The following is an 11,116-nucleotide window of genomic DNA, read 5'->3' as shown; positions in this document are numbered from 1 at the left end:
GTTAAAAATTCAGGGTTGTTGTTTCTTTTTAAGTTTGTTTGCCTGATGATTTTGAATTTGATATTTTTATTAAAGAGATAAAATCTGATTAAAAACATATTTTAAGAAAAAAATGATGAAATAATGATTCTCTACATTTCGAATGGTTATATTTTTCTCTTTTATAATTTCTTTTAATTTTTTACTTGAATTATTTGAGTCAAGTAAATTTATTATTTTATTATTTTACAATAACTTATTTTCTATTGGCATACATGGTCTTCCACACTTATCATCATGCCTGTTTCACAGGAAATACCTGCTTACTACTAAAAAATCTAAGAGGTGGGCAGAGATTTTATCATATAGTTTCTTTATTTATAGCTGATAAACCCCTGTCTGTCACTTTTACTCAACTGTATCCTTAACTCACTGTAACTGTCAGTAATAAAGCCGGATCTGGCATCTCTCACCACTTACCTTGTTGTGTGAATGCCTCACCGGCATTCACACTATTGAGATCCTGTTTCTCTTTATTCTTCCTTTTTCTTTTTCTATTTGCTTCCGTACATTTTTTGCCGCTTAACTAGTCCCTCAGTTTTTATGCCATTATCACCATTCAAATTTTTACATTTTCTATCAATTCTGGTCTTTCCAGCTCCCATTGAAGTGAATGGCACACATCCCATAAAACGCTCTAAGTGGCATGTTTTTGAACCTTAACTACTTCCACATACTTTCACCTAGAACCACCATTCCACCTTTAAACCATTCTCCTGTTCTTCTGCTACTGCTGTCTAATTCAGCTTTTCCATAAGTTCTACCATTTCCCTTGAATTAATTTTTAACTTTTGTATGAATTATGAGGATTTGCATGGGTTGCTATCGTTGATATGGACTGAGAGTTAGAGTGCGTGCACTCTAAGCTCTAAAACCCTTCTTCATGTACGAACAAACTCCTGTTGCTTACTCAACTTTTGCTGAACCCACACGAATTATACATCAAAACGTAGGTATTTTTGTTGGCTTTAAGACAGTGTCACTATCATTATCGTGCGAGTTATGTTTTTTTCACAATTTGCCTCGAAGTGACACAAGGTCTGAAAACTTCCCATTCAAAGTCTATGGGGAGGTTGTGAAACTTAGAGCTGAAATTCTGTAACTGGAGGCATTTTCGAATCGTCATATCTCCTTAACAAAGCAAAGTTAAGACATGAGGCTTGTGCCAATATATCTTCAGACACTTTGAGTGTTCTAAACAGTTTTTACAATTATCTTATCGTTGAGCGATGAATTACGTTTGTTTGAGGGGCGGAAATCTGTCCTCTCAGTTTTCAAACTCTGGAAATGAAGCCGTGTGGTCATATCTCCGCGATGGAGGTACAAAGACCTATGTACCTCCGTCACAGTGAAAGTTCACCAAAGTCTGCTGATTCACCCAGTACAAAAATTATGCTTCTATCCCACCTACTTTTTGAGTTGCACAACATTTTGTAACACCAAAAAACGGCATTTTTCGCCTCTCACCGCAATCTAATTCTGACTCCTCATCACTCTGTTTTCTGAGCCCCCCCGCCCCTGTTCCAGGTGGCACAATTGGTTATGACACGGGTCTGCAGCCCAAACGTCTTGGGTTCAATTCCACCTTGTTCCACAGGTTTTTTTTTTTAACTACAAATTAATACACTATCACAGTCCTGCAATTTATATTGCTAATTTATTACAATTCTGCTACGTTTTATGATTTTGGCAGCATTTCTAATATGGACCTCAGATTCTTGTTAATGCTCCATGGCAGAAATACATACAAGTATACAGCCTGATGAAGCAGACAGAAGTAGTACCTCTGATTGGTGGACTAAAATTTAGCAGAACCAGGTTGTTCTGCCTCTTTTCAGCAGAAGGTTCAGCGTTTTCACCTCTTATCAGCACAAATCTCAGCCTCTTCTGCTTTTCTTTTTTTTTGTCAGAATTTTCAGCTTTTTCACCTTTTTTAGTTATGTGAGAACCAGTTTGGCTCAATGAGTAGCTGAAAAAATTTCAGCCTCTTCTGCTCTTTCAGAAGAATTTCAGCCTTTTCACCTTTTTCTAGCATACAGTTCTGCTTCTTCACCTCTTTTCACAACAATTCAGCTTCTTCAGCCCCCTGCACATTTTTTCTCTCATCATATCTCTCGTTGACACAAGAACTGCTATGGTTCAGTGAGATGAACAGCTGCTGTGAGATCTGTTGGTGCAGGTTTGAATCCTACTTGTGGCTGTTAGCACACTTCTGCTCTGCTTGCATGCACTCTGCTTTAGTGACACTGTTCAGTGTACCCTTTTTAAATAAACCAGTTTTCAGCAAACAGTTCAGCTTCTACACAGTTTTCAACAGATAGTTCTCCTTATTCTGCTGTTTTCAGATTCCACTACAAGGCATTCACACAGCATTTTCGCAGGAAATGCAACTTTTTCTAGTTTTTAACTGTTTGCCACTTTTCTGGATGGATGGACCTTTTGCGCATTAATATACCGTTTCTTTAATGATACACTGGAATGCTTTTTTTTTTTTCAAGATTCTTCAAAACTTGAAAATGCTCTGCCTTTAGATTTAGGTTTATGCTTTTTTTTAGCTTGTAAGCTTTGCCTTTGAGACAGCTCTGCAATAAAAAGGGGACGCGGAGATAGTGAAACAATTTTAACACTCCCTGGATTGTACTTATACCTCAAAAAGTTTGTTATGCCTAAAAGTAAATGTAAAAAAAAACTCATGTTATAATTAGCCATAAAAAATTACAGCTCTATTAACTGCTAAATGCAAGAAGGGTTGAACATGACCTAATGTGCTGAAAAGCATTGGAGCGGCTCTGCTGAACAAATACCATTTTCAAATGGTTATTTTTCTGCAAAAAATATTTATTTCATTGCATAAAAGACAAAACATATGTTGCTACAGGTAAATCTTTAATAGGTCAATGACTTCTGTTATTGTTAGTGGTTTGAGTTAAGGATTTTTTCTTTCCAGCTGATTGTGCAGCCTATGATTGTGTGTGTACATTTGCTAAAGTGAGTGTGTGGCCATGTGTAAAAAGGCCTGAGTGTGTGTATATGTTTGGCCCTCAGTTCTCCATCCCCGTTTCATTCTGACTCTGGTCTTCTTATTCTCTGCACTGCCACTGATAGCACATGTAGGTGAATGCTTTTTGTGTTCAGGGGAGCTCAACTCTTACAGCAACAATCCCATAGCATCCTTTATGCAAATAGTGGTTCCATTAATGCTGTATGAACCAAGTCTTCCTGCTAAGTCTGATCAAGCTTGGTGGAATTAACTCTTTGATGCTAGTATCCACTGTATATGTAGAGCATACTCAGCTTCTCAACTCCAAACTGATGATTGCTGCGATGGCAACCACAGAGTCGAGCTCCTGCGACTGTTGAAGCACCTTCATGGTTATGTGTTACATGCCTTCTCTCGCCTTTTTTTCGGTCAATGTCAGTCTTGCACCAGTGCCCTTTGACTTGCAACATAGTGCATACTGTAGCTAGTAGCAGTGTATGTCAATGTCTAGTTTGTCTCCTGTATATTCTTGTAGAGAAGGCTTTTTGTGTGCTGAAATATATCTCTGGAGCATTTCATCAATCTAGAGAAACTTGCACATAATAAACCAAATTTAGCAAAGAACCTGAATCATTTGAGGGGATAGGATCACTTCAGCACACAGACTGATTTCTCTGGGTGAAATTTATGTTTTTATTAAACAGTTTGTTATGATCAGTGACCTAATGTCTCTTTGTCTAACCCTCAGCGCCTCGTCAAAATGAATATGCCTATTGCTGATGACAACACAGTTCACTTTACCTCCACTCTGATGGCACTGATTCGCACAGCACTGGAGATCAAGTTGGCGTCAGGTTAGAGGCACATAATTATACACTGATAACACTGTGTAGACCCAAAATGGTCTAAGTAATCTTCAATGTTAACCCTAATCCTAACCTTATCTTTGGAGCAAAGCAAAAAGGACAGTTGTGGGGGGAAAAATAAATAGTTTTTGATGTGTGTCAGTTAGAATTATTACGTTATGGTTAAGGTTATCACTATTATGACAAGAGGTTGAGTCTCTTTTAATCTCTCTTGATTTTGTACTTGTAGGAATGGTAGCCCAGCGATTATGTGATGCAGAGTTAAAAAAGGAATTGTCCACAGTGTGGCCCAACCTTTCCCAAAAGACCATGGACCTGTTGGTCACGCCACATAAACGTAAGCAAATTATCAGAATTTTAATTTTCTATTCATCTATAGATGACATACATAAAAAAGTAGTCTTTTTCTTTTTTTTTAAATTGTGGCACTTAGAGTTGATGCTAAAGAGAAAATTAATTAATAATTAATAATTAATTGACTTTTAATTGAACATTATAGTACCATTCCCAGACTCTGGTGTCCTTTCATAATACTATATTCATATTATATTCATAATACTCTTTAGTACACTATAGTATTAATACTCTGACTAGCAATTTTATATGATGGATCATGCAGAAAAAATAGAATTGGGCTGAAAGGTCTATTACATTGTTAAGTATTCAGGTTGTGTGTCGTGTTTTTAAAAAGTAACTAAGTAATAAAGTAACTAATTACTTTTGAAAATAAGTAATTAGTGAATTAACAACATTTATTTGTTGGTGAAGTAATCAGTAATTAGTAATTTTTTTTCAAGCAATTTGACCAACACTGGTCATCATGACTTTAAAAATTTCTGACCCAAGGTGCAGACAGTGACTACAATCAAGTATAGGTTTAATTAAAAAAGACAACGGGCAAACAAGGCTTAGGAGTAGGTACCAATTAGCAGGTGGAGATCTGTGGTGAATGGCAGGTTTTCAGTGGAGAGTGGGCAGGTAGGCAATTAGCAGTTAAGTCAATGAATCCATAGGAAGTGGTGGGCTATGAGAGTGACAAAGGCTTATAACCAGCTGTGAACTACTGACTCCTCAAGGGAAGAGAGGATGGCTTTCCAAGGGATGGAGGACAGACTTCACCTGGTCCACAGCTGGTCCTTAAATATACTGCCATAAAAAGTAGATGCACAGCAGCTGTGAAAGCTTTTTCACCCAAAAAGTATCCCTAAACCACCCTATAGTGTGAGTTACTGTGTGCATGTGGCCATCCAAGACTTAACTTTACAGTTGATTTTGTTGCCACCTTTGCCAAGATGTGATCACCAGATACTGCAACTACAAAAAGGCATTTTGACTCAGAGGTGATTGTTCTGCTTTTCTTTTTTTTAGTTACTTACTATAAATTAACAAACTTGTTCACCATAAGAATTCCCTTTTCTTTAAACCATTAGGGAGACATGCAGTGCACAGAGATGCATTGAAATAAGAAGAAATGAGTCAGTTACTACTTCTTTTTATGTCTTGTCATTTCTTAAATAATTTCTTCTCACCCCCTCAGCCAATGAGCTCACAGTAGGGAAGGTTTATGCAGCCTTGATGATCTTTGACTACTATAAGCAGAATCGAGCTAGGAGACTGCAGCAGCAACAGAGCGCTTTGGGCTCCCAGGTACAACACCCTCATTACATATGCAGACATGCAAGGAAGTACACACACAATGGATGGAGTTCAAATCTAGATGCATGGGTGCACATACATGCTTGCAAACTTACACACTTTGAATGTATGCTGCATGTAAACACACATGCACAGAAGATACTTTGTGTTCACTAGTAATTCACTGGTAATTTGCAAAAGCTATCATCTGTTTTCCCAATTTATATAGAAGTACCAGGAGAGTTGTTACTTGCTGTTGTTGTATTAATCTTTTAACAGTTACAAGGCTAACATCAACCTATCTGCGGCCAGGGTCGAGTAAATTCTCATACATTTTGGCATTAATTTATCCATAAAATCCTTCTGAACCTTCTGAGTGTGCCAAGTGGGCAGAAATTCTATAGAAAAGGGACAGACATGTTCTAAGTAGGGGAAATGGTAACCTTAACCCTAACTTTTGAGGGGTCACCAGTAACCTAGTGGATGTTAAATACTTAATGACACTCTTGTCAGTTTCAGTCAAACATGAATTGGTGGAATTTGGCTGCTGACAGATGTTTATCAGCAACTTTGCACGCCTACTCTACTCGTGCATGTTTCCACACTCCCACATGCACATAGATATATTGCAAACAAGCATGACTACAAGCAAAGAATATTCTGGCCTAAGTCGCCACATCCAACTAGCCCTGAGCGCCTGTTGTCAGACCTGGGTCCAGCAATATTCTGCCTGCTGCCTCTGGATTTCTTCAGCATGTTGCCATCCATCTCTCCTCCACAGTGCAAGGTCGGGGCTCTATTTAAGCCATTGCTGCCTCTGACTCACATACAGGAGAAAGACCTCCCTAAGATGTTAAACAGTGTGGAGCCTCCCAGCATGCTTAGGTACCAGTCTAAATCCCATGCCAAGTCTCAGCCACAGACCAGACCTAGCTCCAACTCGCTCAACAATGGAGGCACTCTGTAAGTTCAATACTTCAGGAAAAACGCATAACAGATTCTTTTTTATATTCTGCTTGTGGTGTGTTGTGATCCTGTATTGAATAAACAGATAGATGGATGAATGATAGATGGAGTTGTGCTGCTTAACCCTATAATGCCCTTTGTTTCATATTTGATACATGAGTTTCTGAGACTTCTATCTAATCAACATGATCAATACTTGCCATAATTTCAATGCTATAATGTAATGGAAAAAAAAATTGTGTGAAATTAACATTGTTTTTAACATAACATTGCCAAAAATGCCCAGTGTCACAAATGCGATACAAAAATATATCATAACTATATCATCAAATTATATAGTAAACAACAAGATATAGCAAAAAATGTAGGTTTTGTTATAAAGGTTATTAAACATCTCAGTTCCAAAAAATTTGAATTTTCTGGCTATTTTTGATGGGTTGGGTCTTAAACTTAGATAAAAGATCTGATTGCTTCTTTCATAACTGCATGCATTTATGTTGCAGTGGCCCTGCAGAGTTTATTCTGCTATGCCAGTCTTCTATAAAATTGTGTAAAGGTCATAGTGGAGAGAAAATCAAAACTGAAATAAATGTAATACTTTTATGTGCACATTCTTTTTACTCCAGTACCTTCTTTGCCTCTAGGAGGTATTTGCCAGTAAAATTAATGGCTGCATTGACAATAGCTACTTATTTTAAGTAGCTATTGTCTAATAGCTATAGCTACTTATCTAAATTAACTAATGTACTGTCTTAGTCTACTGACAAATGCAAGAAGACATTTTACTGATGAGCAAAGGGCTGTTTGTTGTGTTTTAGCATTCGTTTAGCATCATACTACAGCATCATACTCAGCTCTGTAACCCATTGTGAAGCCGGAGCTGTTAACCCACCATACAAATTTTGATGTAACCTTATGTGTATTCCTCAGCTTTTTAAACTTCTGCCACGTTTGTTATGAGCATCCCCTAGTGTAATAAGAAAAAGCATTATAGGTTTTCAGATCACCAAAATCACATTGATATATTATTAGAAGTAAGTAAATCCGGTTTACCTGTGAGTGTGTGTCAGTTCTTCAAAGTACAAATGGTGCATTGCAGACCAACTTTCTTATTTGAGACCTGGTTCTTGCAAAAAAATTAAATCTTAAAGTTAGATGTAAAGGAAGTTTTTGGATGTGAGATCTGTGATCTCATCTTCGGGAAATCTTCTAAAAATCTGATTGCTTTTACCACTTATGAAATGACCCAGTTGACTAAAAGGCCTGAAAGACAATGGGAAATTATAGTGGAGTTATAGCTGTTGTATAATATAGCTGTTTAATTACCAAGAAATAATGCTAATTGATCAATGTGTCAGATATCCTACAATAGTTTTACAGCTAGTTTTGAATACTTGAGACTTCAATGACAACAGGAACCGCTGACCTTGTAAAAGTTAAACTGAACTGTGATTATTACACACAGGCCAAGTCAAGATCACACCATCAAGCCATCATCTTCCTGGGTGATTGATAAACCCAAAGAAGTGCCATGGGCTAAGAATAAGAGAACGATGTCCCGGGGCCCATCTGAGGACACTTCAGACACTGCCATCAATCAGGTAAAACATACGGATGCATGTTCAATATGAGCTGTGAAAATATTTCAGTGTTTACAATATATTCCAAACATCGTGGCACAAGTGGCAGAAATAAGCTTCTTTTGGATGCTGGCTGTCCTCTTAAAGACAGGCTGAGGAGCTTGATCAGGAGTAGAGCCACTTTTTCTCCACATTGAAAGGAACCAATTTGACGTGGTTCAGACATCTGACTAGAACTCAACTGACTAGTTGAGTAATTTTAGGAAAGCCCTAGGCAGTCTCTTGGACAGGACTTGCTCGAGTTATGTCTCTCAGCTAGCTTGGGCACAACTCAGTATCCCCCCAAGATGAGGTGGCCGTGGTAAGGGAAGTCTGGGCTTCTCTGCTCAGACCCAAACCCAGATAAACAGTAGAAAAAGCATGGCCATATAGAATAATGTTTGCTATAAAATGATTACATCAATTTGATTAAATATGGTAATTCATGTCAAAGCAAGACTTCACATAGTATCCTTACTATTTGACTATTTTTATTAATACTACAGATGTGCTCATGTCCTATTCACTAGGTTCTGCTCTTCTTACTTTAACTTATAATCTTGTAATCCGTGTATAGATGATTGTTTTCATTCACAAATAATTCACTTTTGCTTTACTCTCAGTGAGAACAGCATAGTGGTTAGAATTATATTACAAATAGTACAAGTCTAGCCTATCTTTAAACCATTGAGTCATGGTGTCTGTTATCTCAATACTGAATTAAAGGAGCAGTGTGCAACCTCAGACAACAATCGTTGTTTGTTGTTGATTGTTGTTAATGACACAGTGGGTATAATTAAGCTACAGAGTAGTAGCGGGTAGAGTCTGTGTTCTGCTAGTAACATCAATTGTTGATGTCAGTGATTAGTGGACTCTGTTGCTAAGAGACCATTAGCTAATTGTGGTGTTATAGAGACACAGCGGGTCCAGAGAGTTCCAGTAGTCTTCTCAAATTGAGTCCAAATTGCTTAATGCACCTCCAAATGTCATCATTGCATGCTGATGAGGCAGGGTTTTGTTTGTATTTGTATGCTCAGGAGTCGGTAGAGATGAAGAAGATGGAGACCAGTGTGAGCAGTAGAATTCCATTCACTGGCTCCGGTCTGGAAAACCAGGGCCGAGCTGCTTCGATGCCTAGACTCAATACTGAGCTGCAGGTAACAGCTCATCTTCACCAAACTTACTTACTTACTTAATTTACTTATTGATTTCATTTCTTATCGATTCTCTTATTGATGCTTCCACTGATTTTCATTTGGTTAGAGGTATTTCCTCTCTTTTTTGTGATCAGTGTTGCGGTTGTTACTCAAGTATTTTATTACACAGAAAACCTTTCTTTAAAGTAATGCAGTACATTACATTAGCATTTCGCCAGTCTCTTATAATTACTATTTAACAATATAAAGCTATAGGTGTTGTTAATATAAACCTATACCAACGCAAATCGGTGTCCTAATGTGTAGACACAAATAGATTCTTCCTCTTAGTATCTAGGTATTGACCACAAAGGCAATGGCAACAGGTTGTTGCCATGGTGGGTCACTGCAAAAAAAACAAAATAGTATTATTTTACTATTTCAATTTCATTGTGGATTCAGTGTTTGAGTTAAGAGTGCACATGTTCGCAAATGCAGTGATCTGATTGATCAGATTTGTTTATTTGGATTTCAGATTTGTCTAATTTCCAAAAAATTTGAAAAATCGATCTTGGTTCAAAGCAAAAATAAAATAAATGCCGCATGTTAGTACAGTCAAATTATTCGATGGGTGTGAATGGCTGCATTAAGAATACGTGAGTCTAAAAAATATGTTTAATGGACAAGGTGTGGCATATCTGTAATTAATTGATTTTTTTTCCATCTATAGGCCACACGGGTACACAGCCCATCAATGGGGGCCAAAATTCTGGCTGGGTTGTAGTGGATTCAATACTCCTTTCACTCAGTGACATGCAAATCAATTTATAACTTTTACGTGATGTGTTTTTTCTGGAATTTTGGTTGATATCCTGTCTTAATCAGAGCTCAGTTTCGCTCAGAAATAACATTACTGTTATTTTTCTTAAAATTAATGCAGAACGTTACTTTCCGGGTTAAGTAATAGATTAGAGTATTTGTTACATTACTTTCACATTATATCTGTCTATTTTCTCAGTCATCCAGGTCATGGTAGTATTGAGAGCTTGAAAGACGGCAGTTAGACTTCTTCAGGTTTGAGAAAATGTTTTACATCTTATCCAAGAGACTTTGTTCTAATGACAAATGGTGGAGAGTCCCCCCTCTGGGGCTTGTCTCATTTGGATGTGAACCTCAGGGTTGTTGACAAACTATTAATTATATGAGTCATCACCTGAGCCCAGCTGTGAATAAATGTTTGCTGCATTACCATAGCCAGGCTTAAGGGTGAAACCCACCCCATAATGTGATTTATTGAGGACACCTGAGACAAGATGTACATGGGGTTGAGGTGCCTGGGACAAAATCTCAAAATTTCTCCGCCTCGCACCTATGTCTGTTTCAATATCTTACCCCACCCCTCCCTCTAACAGACGGGGATGAGTGCGCTAACATACCTGCAGTTGCTGTTTTAATGAGTGTTTGATGGAAAACGACAATGGCGGAGTTTGCGGTCTCCAGTCGCATGATAGCAGGGCCCAGGTAAATAATTTTCCAGCACGTGTACGTTACACATGCTATTTAAAAAAAAAAAAAAATTATGATTATTACTTTGCTAGCTATCAAACTCGCTGAAGAAATGATTGAAATGCACTGAGTGTGATGCAATACGGCAGCACTATTATTTTTTTTATTTTTTGGAGTAAATTCTAGCCTTATGAAACTAGCTTGGTTTTTACAATACTGCGTCAGAACACTTAACTATGGAACGCCAGGACTGCCATAATGAATTAATTAAATACACCATTAAATAATTAATTAAATGTGTCAATAATTAATTAAAATTGGAATTAATTAATTAAATAAATAGTTATGACACATGTAATTAATTAATTA

At 37.4% G+C, this 11,116-nt stretch overlaps 1 protein-coding gene across 1 annotated transcript in view; it reads left to right on the top strand.

Annotated features, from left to right (window-relative positions):
• The window catches only part of cacna1ba (calcium channel, voltage-dependent, N type, alpha 1B subunit, a), a 305,842-nt gene that overhangs the window by 247,309 nt on the left and 47,417 nt on the right, over positions 1 to 11,116 (top strand). The window contains exons 42-47 of the mRNA XM_013915926.1: positions 3,768 to 3,873; positions 4,115 to 4,222; positions 5,423 to 5,532; positions 6,302 to 6,483; positions 7,952 to 8,087; positions 9,143 to 9,262. Of these exons, the coding sequence (XP_013771380.1) occupies positions 3,768 to 3,873; positions 4,115 to 4,222; positions 5,423 to 5,532; positions 6,302 to 6,483; positions 7,952 to 8,087; positions 9,143 to 9,262 (762 nt within the window). The remainder of the gene's footprint in view (positions 1 to 3,767; positions 3,874 to 4,114; positions 4,223 to 5,422; positions 5,533 to 6,301; positions 6,484 to 7,951; positions 8,088 to 9,142; positions 9,263 to 11,116) is intronic.

Source organism: Pundamilia nyererei, unplaced genomic scaffold (assembly GCF_000239375.1).
Source record: "Pundamilia nyererei isolate P.nyererei 1_Seehausen unplaced genomic scaffold, PunNye1.0 scaffold00399, whole genome shotgun sequence".
NCBI lineage: Eukaryota > Metazoa > Chordata > Actinopteri > Cichliformes > Cichlidae > Pundamilia > Pundamilia nyererei.
Note: the sequence above shows the minus strand (reverse complement) of the source record. Positions and strands in the feature narration are given on the sequence as shown.